The 20231-nt window shown below is 36.8% G+C and overlaps 1 protein-coding gene across 2 annotated transcripts in view; it reads right to left on the bottom strand.

Moving 5' to 3' along the window:
• The window catches only part of phip (PHIP subunit of CUL4-Ring ligase complex), a 48312-nt gene that overhangs the window by 7907 nt on the left and 20174 nt on the right, over positions 1–20231 (bottom strand). For both annotated transcript variants that reach the window (XM_079801797.1, XM_079801798.1), the window contains exons 13-32: positions 18321–18419; positions 17536–17692; positions 17316–17450; positions 17039–17167; positions 13733–13958; positions 13461–13580; positions 12133–12316; positions 11746–11851; positions 10148–10279; positions 8601–8692; positions 8270–8483; positions 6933–7046; positions 6730–6837; positions 6512–6636; positions 6334–6416; positions 5632–5743; positions 2885–2946; positions 1590–1745; positions 341–461; positions 93–218 (exon numbers count right to left, since the gene is read on the bottom strand). In XM_079801797.1, the coding sequence (XP_079657923.1) occupies positions 93–218; positions 341–461; positions 1590–1745; positions 2885–2946; positions 5632–5743; positions 6334–6416; positions 6512–6636; positions 6730–6837; positions 6933–7046; positions 8270–8483; positions 8601–8692; positions 10148–10279; positions 11746–11851; positions 12133–12316; positions 13461–13580; positions 13733–13958; positions 17039–17167; positions 17316–17450; positions 17536–17692; positions 18321–18419 (2601 nt within the window). The remainder of the gene's footprint in view (positions 1–92; positions 219–340; positions 462–1589; positions 1746–2884; positions 2947–5631; positions 5744–6333; positions 6417–6511; positions 6637–6729; positions 6838–6932; positions 7047–8269; positions 8484–8600; positions 8693–10147; positions 10280–11745; positions 11852–12132; positions 12317–13460; positions 13581–13732; positions 13959–17038; positions 17168–17315; positions 17451–17535; positions 17693–18320; positions 18420–20231) is intronic.

Raw genomic sequence — 20231 nt, 5'->3', positions numbered from 1 at the left:
GCTTATACAGATATCAATAATCAATATACTAACGCTATATTGCGCATCTAAATTAAATGCTGCTGGTTCAGTTTTATTAGTGACTCACTTACTTGATAAATTGTAGTATGAGGTCAGATACGAATTTGGCAGTTCTGACAATGAACGCGCCTGGTTCATTGAAGGTTTGAGCATTGTGTTCGATGTAGCGTACCTCCCACATCAACGACGACATTCGCCTGACAAAAGATCATCAGCAAACAACACATGCACATGTAAATTCAATATCATCAACATTAGTTCACACTGATTTTCTGGAATAAATCAAGTGTTTGATTGTCCATTCAGAATTCATGCTGACCTATAGAAACGGTTCTCTAGTCTGTGTCGGATGGTGCTCAGATCTGTGACGTAGGCAACCACGGTGCAGTACGTTGGATATGCCTGCAAGTCCACTGGCAATTCAAATGGCACAGCCACGTCTGGAGGAGAAAAAAAAACCTCAGTTATATCTAGGGTTGTGACGAGATTTCTTGTCGAGGTTTATTAACATCCATACCTACTCCAAAAACTAAACCTACCTTAAAACAATACAAATATAGGGTTGGTAGCACAATCTATTCAAGACTGGTAAAAGACCGGAACTGGCGCATTCCACGGACAAGAATCCATGAAACGCATTATTAGACCTTTTTCTAACTCTATCGTTTTCTAGTAAAACCGTCTAAAAAATAATATAGCATAGTGCTATTGTGAAATATATGTTCACAGAAAATGCTGCTCCACACAAACTCGATCTCTGAGTGTGCTGTTTTTTTCCAATATAATGTGCATTTGGGAATGCATATAAAGTCTGCACTGTTATCATGTACATGCGTGGAGCTCAGCAACTCAGCAGCTTGGTCAACAAACTACATTTCTGTATATGCTATGAGTTTGGGTTGCTTATAAATAACGCTCACCTGAGAATACTGGAGAACACGACTTACATTTTGATTTCAGGGGGGCCTTTAATGGTGTTGTTCAAGAAAACTATATAATTACTTGCTTTTGATACTTTATCGCCTCATTGTTATTATAATATGTATTTTAAGTCATTTTAAAGGCTATTGCTGACTTAGGTTTATTTTTACTGAAATTCTATATATATAATCAAAATAAAATCATCAAAATAATCGCCCGGTTACTCGATTACCAAATAAATCGTTAGTCAGTCCTGTATCCTGCATTGTTTTGCATTATGTGCCTTTCAGTTGAGTAATATGTTTTTCTAGTCATATATATATATATATATATATATATATATATATATATATATATATATATATATATATATATATATATATATATATATATATATATATATATATATATATATATATATATATATATATATATATATATATATATATATATATATATTGTCATTGACGATTTCTTAAAAATAGCGTTAAAATATTGTCTAGTCTCGTCCTCGTGAACGCAATATCGTGTATCGCCTTGTCTTGTGAACTAAGTCTATTGCAAACCCCTAGGTATATCATTTCAATTTCGGACAGCCAAAGTTAGGATTCTCAGTTATCATGCAATGCTAAATGATAATATCATACCCAAAGTGCAAAGCTGGTCGATGCTCCTGATGATACGTTCACACTCTTCGTCGCGTGTGCGTGAACCCCACTCTCCTTCTAGGGGCTTGTACAACAAGGCCTTCTGCTCCTCCTCAGTTAGAGGCACACTCAGGCCTAACTCGTCAGGAAATACTGCTGCAGACAGACAGAGAAAATGAGATGGAGGAAAAGAAGAAACATACAAGCACAGCTCAGTTTGTATTGGTTATTAAAACAATGCCAGCTGGACATCAGAACAGTTGATACTCGCTCAGTTGTTGGTTGCCATGACGACTAACACGTTTGTGAGTGCAGACCAGGTTTTGCCTACTTTGTTGGCAATGTCGCCACAAGAACAGTAAAAAACCTGAAACCTCCAACAGTGTGGGGACCAGTCAACAGTTCCCAATATGAAAAGTATGCTCAATAAACACTCAAATATGTTTTAATGGAAATGTAACAAATAATAAACAAAACATCAAAGGTCACAAAGCCAATTATGTAAGGAACTGGACTCAAGGTCTTTAATCAGAGATAAAAAATACCTTATGTATGAAATCAAAGTAGTTTTATATTATTCAACATGTGATCATTTGCTTGCTTTCATTAGTGCTGTGAAAATGAATTAGCTATGAGATTAATTAAATATGTTTAGCATCATTAATTTTAGCATGTAAATGCATTTACCTAATGCGATCTTACAGCAGATTCATTCTGTTTTGTGAGATTTCTAAAGACTTATTAGGAAAAATGCTTTAGCATATTTGTTTCAATGCAAAGCCAAAACAATGTTTTACTTGTAAATGATGGGAAAAGAAATTTAGTTTAGGCAAATTATTTAGTTGAAATATACACTACTGTTCAACAGTTTGTGGTCAGCAATAGTTTATTGTGTTTTTGAAAGAAATCTAAAATACAGTGAAAACATATGATTCTATTTTGATATATATTAAAATATTATTTATTTCTGTGATCAAAGCGGAATATTTCAAAGCTTTTAATATTTTTGTGGAAACCGTGATACAGTTTTTTTTTTTTCAGGATTCTTTGATGAATACAATGTTCAAATTATTTATTTGAAACAGAAATTTTAAATGTCACTTTTTATAAATGTAATGCATCCTTGCCAAATTAAAATATACATATATTCTAGGCAAATTAAAAGCTGTTTAAATTAATTGTGTTAACTACAAAAAAAATCTTAAGGTATTAACTGAATCCTAAATTGACTAATCAAAATGTTATTTATATTTTATTCTATAGAGAGCTGTGGTGTTTGGAAAAACACATCATACCTTCATTGGGAATCTCTTCCATGTCCCATGGGCTCATCTTTTCTGTATCTCCATTATCCCAGCTGCATCACACAAAAACACATCTACTATTAGAGATATGCACAAGTACCCGAGTACTCGGACGTGACAGCGATCAAGAAAACTGTGATCGCTGTGACTTTAAAAAATATAGTTATTTTTTCTGATTGGTTATTGCGGCATTTTGGGGAGCTACCTGAGGTCTGATTGGTTAGCGTTAGGACAGCGTGCCTTCCAGACAGGTGAAATAAAGTGAAACTATGAATTTGAAAGTGCGCAGTTATGCCTGGAATTACACTGATCATGAAAATATGAAAAATGCATGATGTACAGAGCCAATAAGCCATATAAATAACATTATACTAAGAACACTATTGTAATAGAATGTTAAGTATTTGTACTTTACTTACCCGTGTTTCAGCGTTTCAACGCATCCACAACGGGAGTTATACATTCAGACAAGCACAGTCAAGTTCACGTGCGCATTAGCATCTTTTTGTGCAGATGTTAAGTCGTAATATGACTTTTATGTTGTATATATCTGATTAGTTTCATATAGAATGCATTTGGTTGAGTTTATTAACCTTATAGTAAAGTGCTTCAGTTTACCAGTGTTCATTAACTCTTCAGCGTCAGTCCAACGGAAATGACAGACATCATTGGGTTATTTGAGACAGTCATACTTCATATTTCAAAAACATTTATGATATTATTAATAATCCAGCAGTGTTATTTTTTATCATCGTTTTTTTTTTTTCAACAGTAAGCCTTGGTAAAATCATCATGGCTTCAAAAACACACAGGGATGTCTAGGATCACTTGCTAAAAGTACATACAAATACAGATTTAATGCCAATCTGCCATATACATAACATTATAATGAGAACACTAGAATGTTGAACTCCTTGTGCTTAAGCTGCCCGTGTTTCAGCACGTTGGTATGCGAAGAGTGCATCTACAACGGTAACACTATCTGGCTAGCACGTACTTCATTCAAGTTCAATTGCATTTGCGTCCTTTTGTGTAGATATGTTACGTTTATGTTGTGTATCTGATATCTGATTCATCTCAGGTTGTGTCAAACAGAAAGGGCTTCAGTTTACTGGCCTTCATTCACTCTTCAGCTTCATCTCATGCAGCTATTCCTTTTAGATGTTTCTTTTTCGAAAACATTGATGCATTATTGATAATCTAGTGTTTTTTCTTCTAGTCATATTTTCATGTCATGTCTTCATTTGTCAAAATACATTTTCGTAACAGTGTCTTAATGCAAATATTTTCATTATCAACGTGATGGATACACCCCACCCCGAGTACTCGTATTTAAAAATCTAGCAGTACTCAAAATGAAACTGAAAAAAAATGCCCATCTCTATCTACTATTACCCAAAAAACATGTAACACCACACTAAGCTCACAAAAGATAAATTTCTAAACCTATATACCTATAAACCATGTTTAGTCTTTAACTTAAAAATCAAAGAGTGAGTAAAGTTATACAGCAATTAAAATCAGAAAGATTAGTGGGTTTTAAACTCACTGGGCCCTATCTTGCACCCAGCGCAACTGACTTTGTACACCGACGCATGTGTCATTCCTATTTTGCACCCGCGCAAAGCGCGCTTTTCCCTCCACAGAAGCACGTCGCTAAACTAGTGAATGCACTTGCGCTCCCTGGGCGGTTCAGCGCAAAAAAGGAGGCGTGTTCCGGCGCAAACAATCCCTGGTGCTATTTTGCTGTTCCATTAAACAATTGCGCCACTGACCAGAAAAAACCTAGTCTAAAGTCAGTGGCGCGTTGCGCGTTGTTCATTATGCTATTTTAAGGGCACATGCTTGACCATAATGTATAGCGTGCACAACGCGCATACACTTTGCTCATGTAATCTACACAGATGCAACAGTTATTTTTGCAAATCATAAATTGTTACACTAAAAAAATATTAACACATGAGATGACGGAAATCATTGTGGTGTGCCACGAAGATGTGAAAAAATAGGCATAAATCTAGCTTACAAATGATTCAGGCTAATTGTAATAATTAAGGATAAGACCTGTTTGCCCAATAGTGGCAAGACATATATGTATATAAGGACATCTGACAAATTGGTTTGTCCGTCAAGAACCAGGAAAAAAAATCGACTGAAAAACTGAAAAAACTGAAAGACTGAAAAAAAAAAGACTGTGAAATCACCTTTACCATAATGTACAACATTACAACTTCACTTCTCTGTCTTTCACTGCTCTTACAAGAACATCAGTCTCCTCGGCTGTGAACCGCTCCTGGCGTGCGCCTGGTAAATACGCCATAATAATAGCAATCCATAATGGAACTTGCGCACCTGCTTTTAAAGGGAATGTTGGATGACGCTCGGATTGGTTTATTCACGTTACGCCCAAACCACACCTATGAATAATGAAGCTACTTCAGACCAACCCATTTTAGATTTGCGCCGGGCGCAAGAGCCATTTATCCCGCCGGGAAAATAGCAACAGCGCCGAGACCCGCCCACAAAGTTACTTGCGGTTCGCGCTTTGACACTTGCGTTTCAGATCGTTAAAATAGGGCCCACTATGTGTTAAAGCAACTTACAATAGAGGTTAACATAGAACCAATAGGTTGTATTGCTTGTGGCCTAATGGCTTCACGCCTGGTTAAGACACGGTGTAACAATAATTGAATTACTGTATAATGTGTAAAATGTGTAGATGGACACGGAGAACTGACCAGACGTTGTAGCACTGGAAAAGAGAGTCCGGATACTCGGCCTGATAAGGCTCCTGACTCTCAATCGTACCAAACCACCAGGCATCATCTATCACTGCTCGGAAACGATCACCTGTCAATTCAGACACAATTACACATGCTCATCAACTCTGTATTAGGAAGCAGTCATTAATAGAAAGCAACAAATTAAGCTATTTCAAAGATACATTAAAAAAACAATAAATTTAGACAATTACTTGAATACATATTTTTTATATAAGTTTTGTATAAGTGAAAAAATAAGTATTTTTTTTAACAGAAAAAAAAAAAATTCAACAATTTTGTTGAATGTAACAAAAAAGCCATTTAATAGAAAATATCACAGAAAATAGATCCTCTGATCCTTTATGACTGTTAAGGTCGGTAAGCTTTTTTTCTTTTTTATGAAAGAGCAATTTGTCAAAATCAGGTCAAATGGAGTGTGAAAAAGCATGCGTGTTCAAGGTGTTTGAATACTTTGACATTTTTTATCATTAAAATAATTTTTCAACATGCATAAAATCACAAAGATGACATTTCTAAGAATTTAGCACTAGCATTTTCAACAAAATTTTCCAAAGATTTATCCTTTTCATCATCTCGAACATCCCTGTGAGCCATCGACCCATTTAAACCCATATAAATAAACATCTGTCCAGAAACACACTCAATTCACACACTAACCTATCATCCAGTTCCTCTGTCTTGCATTATCAAACTGCTGCCGAAGTACCAGAAAGTCGATGACGTCAGGCATGTCGTGGTATCTAAGACAACAATAGAAATGCGAGTCGCAGGTTAAAAGCCACACAGTGAAGATCGTCGTGAATAAGTCACCGTGACTCACGCAGACTGCACTCACTTCATAGAGAAGGAGCCGCCCGTCAGTTTGCCAGTGTCTGGGTCCAGGAAGGCCAGCTTCAGACAGCACAGAGTTGGCAAACCAACCTCATATTTGATGCCCACTACCTTCAACAGCTCCTGCTCCTGTAGGCACACAATCACAAATAATTTTCTTTACGTTTCATCATGTGTATGAAAAATAGTGTGAGGTTAAAATTAATTTTATTGAAGACCTACCCTAAGCTCTAACTTGTGCCAGGGCTGTTTTTTAGGATTTATACTGAAGATCTTGTTTTTTTTGGCCATCTCCACGTAAGCTTCATGGCCTTGACGGAAATAATATACCTGTTCACAAACACAACAATTAATTAATAAATACAACTTTTTCACATTTTAATTATTCTTTAGCAGATTGTTGCACCGAGGAATGTATTTTTTACCTCATCACCCATCTGTGGGCTGAAGGGGCATCTCCGTGGCATGGTGTCAGTGATCCAGGATGAGGGCAGCCATTCCTCTAATGTCAAACCCTGGTTCTGCAATTCAGGTATCCTCTGAACATACAAATCACACAAAACAAATCACACACATCTGAAAGTGAACTGATGGAATTTAAAGGGAGATACTTTTATGTTCCATTGATTAATCTTTATTTTACATCAATTATAAACAGATTTCAACATCAATTTATTTGTGCTATTTTAAATGCAATTTATCTATAGCTTTTCTTGTTGTACCCTTGTCTCAGATGTAGACTTTTAATCTCCATCCCTGATGTATATGATTTCTTTCTTCAGATAAATGTAGGCCAGTAATAACGGACGTAGGCCAGTAAGAGCTGTGCATGTAAACCTCACTCCTCTGGCCTCAAGCGCGTTCCATACAAGCGTTCATGAGAGGGACACTGAGACGCTGTGACGTAAGTGCGTTGTGAAGCTCATGTGAGAAGTGGCAGTCCTCTGTGCTTCTGCATTACTTCTCGTGCAAACTTATGTTTATGTCAAACTGAACTTGTGAATGCACCTAGGACAGTTGGCTGAAAGTGACGGTTTAGTTAAGGGTTAAAAGTATTAGTATTTTTCTTACACCTAACGTTTCACTTCAGAAGACATTGATTCATCCACTGGGGTCATATTGATTACCGTTACGATCGCTGTGTGTGGTTTTTCAAGCATCAACCGAGCGGCGCTCATTCAATGCCATTATGTGGACTCAGAGATTTGTGTTTGAAGAAAGAAAGCAAGTCTGAATAAAAAAAATCATATACATTGTGGATGGCATGAGTGTGAGTAAATGATGAGAAATATCATATTTGGGTGAACTATGCCTTTAATAAAGTTTGTGCACTTGCATAGACAACAGTGTCAGTGAAGAGCTTGTGATTAAATTAAATGTGTGAAGAACACAAAAAAAAGGTTTTCACTTGTGAAAATTATTTTTGAGTTAAGTCAAAATGTGATTGTAAAATTATGCAAAAATATTGAAAATATTAAATTGTTTGCACGTTGGATAAATTAAATGCTATTTATGAAATTAGCCTTGGCAAGAGAAAGGAATCTGTAATTTTATTCCAAACATTTCCACCTTAAAAATCAATGATGATATGGTGGAAATTAGATTTGTTTATAACGGTTCATGAAAAAGAAAAAGATTGACAAACCTCTTCTGAATGTTGTCAGTGGCCACATTCAATAAACTAATAAGCTTTATAAGTGTTTTAAGGGAGTTAAATTTCTACAAGTGTCCATGTTAAAATAACACACAAAGGACCACTGACCTTCCGTTTCTCCTTTGGCTTCTTCTTCTTTGGTAGGGCTCCATCTTTGTCCTGCTTTTCTTTCCTCCTCTCCTTCTTGGAGTCTTTTTTCTTCTCTCCATCTTCTTCCGAGCTGCTGGCATTCTTCTTCTTTTTCTTCACGCTGGTCTTCTTGGGCGGTTCGAGGTTTATGCCAGCATCTGCTGTCCAGTCTGAGTAATCACTGGAGTAATCGCTGTAAATACAAACAGACCCAGTATATATGTGTGGATCTGTCTGATGTATGTGTATAAGGACTATGTCCGATATACAGCACTATGTCATATGAAGTTTGAGGCTAATAAACATTTACCTTGAGCTGCTGTTATCATCAGGCCAGGGTTCTTTTTCCTCTCTCTCTTCATCTGATGATTCTCTGCTTGGAGGTCTTGCTTCTGTCTCTCCCTACAAAAAACAACAGGTACAAAGAGACTGAGGATTACACTCTTTTTTGCCATTCCCAGAACACTCCAATGGTTGAAACATAAAATTGTGATATATTTTACATACAAAAATTTATATATTTTGGGTTTGAATTCAACATCAAGTCTGATGTCACTACTCATCAAAAATCATTTTATAAATCAGTATTTTTTTTATCTTGCTATATTACTGATCAAGAAAAAAAAAGATTTGCGGTGTAAACAACTGGAAAGTATAAAATGTTCACAAACAAGCCTGTTGGCAGCAAATCATGATTTTACTAAAAGCAGGAGAAAGCACAAAATATTCACAAACAATTTTTCCCCTTTCTGACATCAAACATTAATTAAATCAGAATGACTGTTGTCCAAACTGACCAATGACTGCAATTTTTTTTTTAAACAATGGATATTAAGAGTTGCAGTTTGAAGGACAGGAGTTTATGCATGTTTTTCATGGTGTAAATTATGATTTGGTGTTAGTTGGCACTTACACTGCAGTTGACAGTATGAATCTGGAATACTCTTTCTATAGATTGAGAAACCTGTTATGTATGCTACACTGACACTACAAATGGACAATTCACACTTCTAACAGGGATTTTAACACTACAGATGGAACAATAACACTTCATACACAACGGCAATAAAAAAAAGACAATCCCCACAATAAATGAAACAATTTCATTTTTATATGTTCAAGTCAACATGAACTCAAAATTGACCCTATGTACTTGCTTAACACACATTCCTGTATAGTGAATGATTAATATATTGCAGTTATATATTGCATATATTGCTTTTAACAAAAGGTATTAACTTGCACCTCTTCTGAAATGACTTTCCTTTTCGATCAGTGTCACCAGGTGTAGTTCTCAACCACCGGTCATACAGAAACCACTTTTTATGATTCAATTCCTGATAAAAGTCAAATATAGTACATATATTCTGTTAGTTAGTATAGTCTACATGTACACTACCGTTCAAAAGATCGTGGGCAGTACTTTTTTTTTCTTTTCTGAAAGATACTAATACTTTTATTCTGCAAAGATGCATAAAATGGATGCAAAAATGACAGTAAAAGACTTTTACACTGTTTCAAAAGATTTCTATTTCAAATAAATGCTGTTCTTTGGAACTTTATATTATATCAAAGAATCCTGAAAAAAAAAAGTCTTCCGGTTTTCACAAAATATTAAGCGGCACAAGTGTTTTCAACAGGATTACATTGAAAATGAAGACTGGAGTAATGGCTGCTGAAAATTCCTTTTAAGGAATATATTACATTTTAAAATATATTCAAATAAAAAACACTTCAAACTTTACAATTTTAAACTTCAAAATATAAGTGAATTTGATTAAATAAATACAGCCTATTATGGGTGGTTACATTGATTTTACTTTTCCTTAAAAGGGACATTGCATGTTTTGACAGTACCTCAGAGGCACTGTGTTCTTCCTCGTTGGGTTCACTTTGACGACTCGTTTCCTCCACGGCCAAACGTGTATGGTAGTTATGCTGGTTACCCTGGTAACGGCGCCCCTCCTCCACAGCACTTTCTATAGCATGCTGGGTATAAGGAGGGAAAAAAAAAACCTCAGTACACATACTGCATTTACAGTGCATCCAGAAAGTATTCACAGCGCTTCAGTTTTTTTATGCAAAGATTTCAAACAAGATTTTTATCCATTTTGGAATAAGGCTGTAACATAAAATGTGGAAAAAGTGAAGCGCTGTGAATACTTTCCGGATGCACTGTAATTTCAGGGCTCCAGACTGCGACCATTTTTTGAGAATGTGCGAGTTAAAATTTGACTCAATTGGTGTCTGCCTAGTAGTGCCTACCTGCACTTGCATTAGGGACTTTTCTAATCTGTCATGCATTATCGACTACAGCAAATCAGCTATTCTCCCGTAGTAGACGGTTACAGTAGAACGTCAAGAAGTAGCAGTTAAATTTGTGCATGCACAACAGAACGCCAGTATCAGCAGCTGCTGCTTAAAGTCCCTATTATCAGTGCAGAAGCTGTGCATAAGCAGAGCGGGAGCAGCATGCTTCCATTGTGCTTTCACACTGGCAGTGTTTGTCGTGCGTAGCTGAACCGTGGCGTGTGTACTGCAAATACAGGTGTGTATCGTCCATTCTGTTCTTCTTTGACCCATCTGTCACATGCTTTGATTTATGATGAGCAGCATACTCTGCTGCGATGTGACAGTGTTCCCCTCTGTCCCAAACACACATATGCATTTAACATGCTGTATATAGGTAGTTTACATGATAAAAGTAATCTTAATCTTAAAGTTTAAATATGCCTCTAGTTTTAATCATTTAAACAGGCCTTTGAAGTTTAGGCGAAATCTCCTGGCAATGTGTTTTTGTGTTTGTTTTTTTGTTTTTTTTTCACAGCGCTGAATGTCATATGGTGATTCTGAAACACAAAACACTTCACTTGCATGATTTATGGTGAAATTTGTCTATTTTTCATGTTACTCAGATCAATTTTGATCAAGAACAATATACTGTGGCTTAATTCAACATGAGCGGCACAGCAAAATAGACTCAGATACAACTGATGTGTCCCAAGGGGACAATGGGTTGTACAGCTGTGAAGACTGTAAAAATATAATCAAACATTAAAAAAAAACACATATGGTGTTTTTTATGGTTTTCATTTGATAGTTAAAAGATTAAAACATTTTGCCAACATGAGGTCTCGTGTCTTTTTACATCAGTGCAAAACTAGGGTATGCAGATTAAGACAACTATTCATCAGCATGTATTGATTAATCCCATGTTAGCAAAAAAGAAAAAAAGTATGACCAAATCATGTGCTGGTGAGACCAACTGAGAAAGTTGGCAGCACCAGTGCAACCAGTGGAAAGTTAGTCTGGAGCCCTGAATTTGCATGTTAAACAGCAACAATGCGGTACCATACAGTATTTCATCCAACCTCTGACTAATCAATTAGTGAGCGTGATTAGTTTATCTACATTTTAATACATTTTCAAATTGATGATCAGATATGGTGATTTACCCGGTTTTCTCTGTGGTACTGGCTGTGTAAGCTGCGTCTCCTCCTCTCTGATCTGTAGATGTTTATCTCCTCCTCCCCTTTAGCTGTACGCCAGGTCTCCTGCTTACTACATTCACAAACAGACACACAGAAATGTCACAAACACCTCATCTATGTCTAACTGGAACAAACTGCATTATATTGTATAAAACAATAGAAAGAAATACATGAGAAGGTCTTGTTTGAGTAGCAGGTATCAAAATATTACCAATAACAGATATATGAATGTTTCAACTTCATTATGCATCATAAGGTTTTAAAACCTTAAATTAAGTTTTAAAAGCCAGATTTGCAGTGTGGTCTCAGACTTTTGGTTCTACTGTATTTGTGTGTGTGTGTGTGTTTTACCAAGCTATGGCTGGTGATAGTTCAGGAACGAGGACCCGTCGACTCCACGCCACCAAGTCTCTCTCGGTAGCGATCTCACTGCGAGGAGCGTTACTGTGCATCTGCCGAACACCTTCGATCTGTCCACTTCGTCTCAGACCCACGTTAGGTGGAGAAGAGACTTCTGTGGGAGAACTGACAGATCCTACGCACACAAACCAGACATGCAACCTGCATTAGCATTACTGTCACCAGAATTACAATCACCACCCACCAGTTTATAGAGATCATCTGATGACATTTTTACACATTACAGTAGAGATAATTACTCTAGATATTTGATCTTGCCCACTGGGAGGTTTGTTAGGCATTATTCATCATTGTAAAGTTGCTTTGAAACAACATGGACTGTAAAAAATACAGGCTTTCCATGGTTTCAACTTTTGAATTCGTTTTTGTCTTATTTTATTTTACATTTAGGTATTTTCTTTAAAAGGGGTCATATAATACTTTTTAATGTTTTCCTTTTCCTTCCTTATGTAATGCATTTGTTTTTTGTGCATGTATACGATCTGCAAAGTTACAAAGCTCATAGTCTAGGGATTTATTCTAGCAGAGCAAACTGAAAAAGGATTTTCAGATTTTCCGAAGAAGGATAAAATTAGGAATCAGAGGTTAAGATTCATTTATAAAGCTGTTCTTAAGCAGTACAAACCAAACGTCTGCTTGTACACAGCGCATTTTACAGAGGACCAACGAGACAACATTTATCACGTGTTTACAGTTGCTTAAAGCATTGGAAGCTAAAGCTCACGGTTATGGTAAGGGACATTACAATTCCGACACAAACTTGAGGTGTTTGGCCAAAGCACTGGGTCTGCTGGCCAATCAAAAAGCACTGGGTCAACTGGCCAATCAGAGCACTCTGAGCTTTTCGGAAGAAGGGGCTTTGTATAAATCAGCACATTTCAGACAGACTGGGAATAGAGGTACTGCTATAATGTACAGTATGTGCAAAATAATGTTTTATGAACTTTAAAGCATGTTAACCTATTCTATTAACCCGATTAACATAATAATGAACTTTAAAATAAAGGGGTCATATGATGCTATTTTAGAGTATTTACATGAATAACTGATATGGATGAAAAACTTCAAGCACTGTTTGAATAATAATATATACATTAGATGTAAAAAAATAAATAATAAAAAAATAAAAAAGTATATAATATATAAAGAATACTAAATTGTTTACAGAGGTATCAAGAAACCACTGAAATGTCACTGGTATTAATATCGGTTGGCATGCTTTACAAAAATCAACCTAAAAAACTGAGATTGTGCATTACCTCTATTGGCTCTGTTGTCAGACCCCAGCCTCTGGTCCTGCTCTTGCTGTAGTCTCTGGATCATATTATCAAGAGGACTCGAGCCTTCTGCAGCCTGCTGACTAACCACCTGATTCAACCCTGTGTGAGGAAATTAGAAACAAATACTGAGATATTTGAGCACCTTATTAGTGTCCAGTGACAGATTGTAGTTGTATGTTTGTGAAAGCTGTGATTATAAACAAGTGTCAAAAATTAATCTTCACAGTAAACTGCCTGTTTGCATTTCTTACCCGATGACGTGAGTCCCATCTGGGGTATGAGCTGCTCCTCTCTGCAGTTCTCTCTGCCGGGAACCAGCCTTTGGTAGCGTGGAGGGTGAGGGTTCCCATCCACGTCCACCAGGAACGGCGGAGGCATGAGGTGCGGTGCTTGCTGGGTCTGTTCATCCAGCACAAAGTTATGGGCATCACGGATCAGTGGCCGATAATCAGTGTGGAAGAACATCTGATCTGCTATCTGAATAACGGATCAATAGATACATTCAGAGTAAATACACATAGACTAAAACTTAATAAAGACAAACAGACAGAAGCTGCATAATAACATCATATCAGTTACAGATTTTTTTATTTTTTTCAATATCAGTATTGGACAATATTGCATTTTTTATTGTGCATTCTCATTTCCCCTATTTTCTGTCATCTAACACTCACTTAATCTTTAAAAACAATTTAATAACACTGTTAAATATAATCTCTATCAAATCTCACAATGAATATCAATTATCATACTTTACATTATAAAATCTAAATTTACTTGTAGCATTTAAAATGTAATAGTTTTTATTTCGTTTTTTTTGTTTTTGTTTTTTATTTAGAAAATATTGGCCTGAATTTTAATATTGGTGCATTCCGCATTTTTGCAATAAACACTATGTATACTGTGCAGTGTTGTTATTGTTAACTAAAATATAATTTAGCAATTTAAAAAACGTTTAGATGAAAAAATTAGATGAGGGAAAAAAACGTAAAACAAAAAATTTGACAAAAAAGTGTTGCCTTGGAAACTAACTTAAATTAATAAGTTTAAATTCTAAAATTACTAAAACAAAAATTATTTGAAGCTAGATTACTAAAACTAGAATTAAAATTAAATCACAGATTGAATAGTTTTAGCCTGACGCAGTTATAATTTTTTACATCCAGTTTCACGTTGTTTAAATAGCAAATGTACTCACGCCCATTTGTTCGCCCATGGGCATGCTGGTATGAAAACGAGGTGTGTTCAGGCGGATTGTTGACGCATTGCTATTTTGGGGCAACTGAAAACGACTGTAGTATTTTTTGTGTTATTTAAAGGGCACATTAGTAATATGTGCATATATGCGGGTGCACACCGCACGTACACGCTTAGTACACACACACACACACACATATACACACACACACACACACACACAGCAGCACACAAACATTTTTAAATATTCAAATAAAACGATTCCTCTCTGGAGAAGCATTCGGTCTTTCCGCACGCAAATTCTGCCATGAAAGGGAAAGGGAGATAGGCATGTGCCGGTATCACATTTTCATGTTGCAATTAATTGCTGAAGCTTTTATCACGGTATACGGTATTATCGCGATATTGTAATAAGTTGCAAAAAAATTTTTGTCATACTATAACAGGTTAAATAACTTTCTTATAACAAAATAACCAAACATTTAAATACAATAAAGCAATACACACAAATGTATAAAGTAAACAATATTTAAAACAGATTAAAGTGCAAAAGAATTATAAAGAACGATAGGTTACACAATAAGGTCTCACTAGTTAATGCATTAACATTAACAAAGAATGAATAGCTACATTTTTATAGAAGTTATTCTTCTTTGATTACGTTAGTAAAAAAAGCAACTGTTAGTTAGTGTTAGCTTAGGTCCATTAAATAATACAGTTTGGATTTTAATTATGTGTTATTAAATGCTGAAATTTAAATTAAACTAAGATTAATAAATGTTTTATAAGTATTAGTCATTGTCAGTTTGTTAATGAATGAACTAATGTTAAATAATAGAGCTTTATTGTAAAGTGTGTGACTGAACAACAAAGAATCAGAACATATTCAAACAATATCTAGGGTATGTAGTCCAGATTAAAATATAAAATGTTTAAGTTTGAAAATGAATAGCCTTAAGTCTTTAAGTATTAAGTATTTGGTTATGTGATGAGCACCGTAGCGAATACAGAAAACTGTTTTGTTTATGAGGATTACCGGGGAAATGGCTGCCTTTTCTGTAGTTCCGTCAGCGCCCTCTACTGTCAAAGAGTGAATGCGCGTCTCCTACACATTCCGCGATGTGCTCATGCACGTTGAGTTTGTTTACATCAGTGCACCTGTCAGGGTTCTGTCACTTCTGTCTAGTTTATTCATGGTTTTGTGACAGAGCCCTGACACTCCTGTATTGTTTGTCTTGTCTTGTGTGAGCGCGCAGCTTTGAGCATGCTCGAGCTGCGTGCTCTTCTGTCCTTGTGTTTTGTGTGCGGGCGTGGTGTTCGGATCCCAGCACTTCGGTCTTGTTTGGGTTTCAGTTTTGTGTTGGGATTCGGACATTCATGCTCCGCGTGTTTGTTTTGTCACTCTGTCTTGTCACGTGAGCGTGTGCTCTTCTGTCTGTGTAGCACACGGTTCATGTTTTCATCGGCCGTGTGCTTTCATCTTATGTTGTGTAGCACGTGGTTGGTGTTTTTCACTGGCTACGTGCTACGTCATGTTGTCATGTTTTGTGTGAACATGCAGCTGATGAGTTCTCATTAGCTGCATGTTCATGTCATGTTTGGTGTGTGAGCACATGTCTTGTTAAGTGTTTCTTTGTGCCATGTGCTCGTGTCCATTGTCTAACCCCGCCCACCTTGTTTCCTGATTATTGGTTCATTTGCCCCACCTGTCTTCCCTCGTTACCCTCTTTTGTTTGTTCCCTATTTAATCTCCTTGTGTTTGCAGTCCAGTGCGGAATCGTCGTCGTATTAACCTCATGTTTTCCTGCTCCAGTCAAGTCAAGTCAAGCCTAGCCAAGTCTGTTTTTCCCCCTCGGGGTAGTTTGTTTTGTCTTGTTTTTTTGTTTTATTATTATCATTAAAAAGCCCATTCCTCTGCATCATTGAGTCCTCGCTCCTTTCCCTTCACCAACCCTGACAGCACCTCTTTGACATGTTGTTTATTTTAAACGGTTGATGGGGCAAGTATTCTTAAAATGCATTCTAAGAAATCTAAATAATTTGTAATAATTCACGGTATTTTTAAGTGCCCACGGTAACAATATCGTGCATGTTCATTATTGTGATATATCGTATTACCGTGTACCGGCACATGTCTAATGGGAGATGAGACTCTGATTTGTTTATTGCACGTTACGCCCAAAACACACCCATGACTCATTAAGAGACAAGGTACAACCTTTTGGACCATGCGCCTGGCGCCGACCGTTTTTTTCTGTCGTTAAACTAGCAAAAGTGGTTTCGGAGACGCCCTGAGAGCACCTTCGCCATGTGCTTCAGACCATGTGCTCAGACCCATAGGGCCCATAGGCTTTCAGTACCTTGTCGTATCTGCTGCTAGAGCCAAAGCCGAAGATGAGCAGGTGACCGTGAGAGTCAGTACAAGCAAAGTGTTGCCCGTCTGGAGAACACTTACAGTCAAAGACTGCACCGTGGCCCTGACCCTCGATCTACACATCAAAATAGAGAAACACAATGAAAACCAATTAATCAATAGTGAACAGTTAATAAGTTAATTGTATTTATAAGCATATTTATTTTGGTCAAACATGTGATAGGATCTGATAAAAGAAATGGGAGTGTAGCTGGTTGTTTTACCATGTTGAAGTAAGAGCGTATTTTGACCCCTCTTGCCAGATCCCAGACGATGGCATTCCCATCGTGACCAGCAGAGAAAAGCACTCTTGAATCAAATGGATGTGGCTCCAACACAAACACCTCATCCTCATGGCCCTGGGGGTGAAGGGCCATGATGACAACATGATTCATCACATTTTGTCTCCTTACAATCATTCTGGAGAAATCTTCACATTCTTACCATCAATACATGAATAAGGTTCCCTGTATAAGAGTTCCACACTTTCAATGTCAAGTTGTTCGCAGCTGTGATGACTGTGTTGTCATTGCAATCCCAGGCCACCATAGTCACCTTCAGTTTGGTAACTTTGTCCTCTAAAGGTGGAGGGTTGTATTTGCTAAAAAAGACAGAACATAAGAAACATTTTCAAAAGAACATATAGGAATGACATTTTCTAAGTTTGCAGAGAGACAAACTAATATACCGAAAGACTGAATGTTTCTATTTTTCTTATTTCTAAAAAATGTATACGAATGATATTAACAGAATAACAATTTGAGTAAAATATTGAATTGAATAAGAATTGTCTTAATTAACATTGACATTTTAAAAAATGAACTGAAATTCTGGGATTCAAAATGTAATTTAAAACTAGAATTATGTGGAAAGCTGGAATATATTCCAGCATAAAATTTTATGTGGCATTCCAGAATTTAAATTTGGCCTCAGACTTTTGGACCCCACAACAATTTGACAAAAGCTGCCAAAGTTAACTTTAACGTTCACATGATTAAATATGTTCATGTTATTACAGGACCTTTACCAGTAAATGATGGAGAAAAGAGCACAAAAAAAGGCTTTACAGTGTTGCATCACAGTCTCTGCTGTGTGGTCAGAATCAATTGACCTTGCAGGACTCCAAAGTAATTATGTTACTAACGACCAATTGTTTAGCAAAGAAAATGTTACATTAATGCACAATTAATAGAGCCATACTTTTAAACAGTGATTAATGTTTGTCGTACCCAGGCAATTTCGTGGCCATGTCCAGGAGAATGCTCCGCCAGTCTTGCTGCTGCAGCTGCCATATCCGTGCTGTGCCATCTCTACTGCCACTCACAAACCTACACACACATTTATGGGTTTAGGTATATGTCCAATAATATAATCTAAAAGAATGTATACTCTGAAGCTTCATGAAAAGAAATGAATCAATGAGGCATACTGTAATCAATTTTAAGTATCTACTAAAATCCTTAAAGCGTTTAGTCAAACTCGATAAAATGAGAAAACTTATGGGTTAGTCTGGAGTGGCCAATGCGACAGTGAGTGTAGTTAATATGGTCCTCCTAGTGATTTTCAAAATGCACAATCAACCACAGGATTGATTTTGTTAAGTTTATTTCTATTACACTGATCTCATTTGGCTTGCCATTCCTTGAGTATATATAAGTGTTTATAATAGGTTTTAATAAAGGGTTTTGTTTTATGTGCACTGAATGTGGCTCTAGTATTGTTGACTATGTATTACTCTAAAAAACAGTTATGTGTTAAGGTCACAATTTGTATCAGTTTATTTTCCCAGATTGAAAAAAGAACAAAATCACAGTCAAGGTTTTTGACTTCTATGTAAACACGCTTTGCATATAAAATGAGTAAAAGTGTACGTTTTGTGGTAACACTTTACAATAAGGTTCAATTAGTTAACTACTTTAGTTAACATGAACTGCACTTTTAAAGCATTTACTAATCTTAGCTAATGTTAATTTCAACATGAATAATACATTATTAAAATCAAAAGTTGTTAACATTATATATACTGTGAAGTAACATGAACAAACAATGAACAGCTGGATTTTAATTAACTAACATTAACAAAGAATAATAAATAATACTATAATAAATCTATTGCTCATAGTTAGTTCATGTTAGTTAATGCATTAACAAATGAGACCTTATTGTAAAGTGTTACCTATTTTGTGTATGCGTATGAGGTTTATTGATGTGTGCTGTATGTGAATTACACAGCAAAAAATTATTTTCTTTAACCGTATTATATAATTTTACATTAACATTTTCAGAGAATATATTCTGAATTATACCATGGTCTGTCTGAATACTTGATTCTGATTGGCTAGAGGATGCGTAACGTCTCGGTTACGGATGTAACCCTCGTTCCCTGAGGAGGGAACGGAGACGTAACGTTAGTGACTAACGAATGGGGGTTTCGCTTAGAAGCCTATCAACTTCGAGTTTAGAGAAAACGCCCAATGGCGTGCCAATGCCATGGGGCATGCGGAATTTGCATACGTAACTCCGCCTCACCGCGTGAGTATATAAGGAAGTACGTGGCAATATCGCATTATGTTACCTGCTTGAGGAGCCAAGACTGAACTCCTGCGTTCCAGGTAGCACAGCTGATGTGGCAACGGGACGTTACGTCTCCGTTCCCTCCTCAGGGAACGAGGGTTACATCCGTAACCGAGACGTTCCCTTTCGTTCAGTCACTACGACGTAACGTTAGTGACTAACGAATGGGGGTCCCAATATAATCCCGCCACTCAGCTGTCTTCCAGTGCCCTGCGTAAGTGTGAGTACCCTGTCGTAAGACTAGTACGGACGAAGGACTCCCAGTTATCACAGGATTACCAAGGTACACTGGGAAGCATATCCCAGTGAGGGAATGCCAAGGATGCCTACCCGTGGGGAGGACTTAAGAGACACATATGAGCCGGCTAGGGGCTGCATATGGAGATCTCTAGGGTACCAGCCGAAGGTGGATTTTTAACCCTAGGGTTGGCGGGGACACGCCAAGGGAAGAAACCTGCTCACTGCGGAGACTTACGGTGAAATACTCGTGTGGGGGTCGCCGGAGGGGAACCATGCACACGGGGCACCTGGCCGGAGACGAGGGTCTGGGCTCGCTAGAGGGCAGA

This window comes from Gobio gobio, assembly GCF_949357685.1.
Source record: "Gobio gobio genome assembly, chromosome: 21".
Lineage (NCBI taxonomy): Eukaryota > Metazoa > Chordata > Actinopteri > Cypriniformes > Gobionidae > Gobio > Gobio gobio.
Note: the sequence above shows the minus strand (reverse complement) of the source record. Positions and strands in the feature narration are given on the sequence as shown.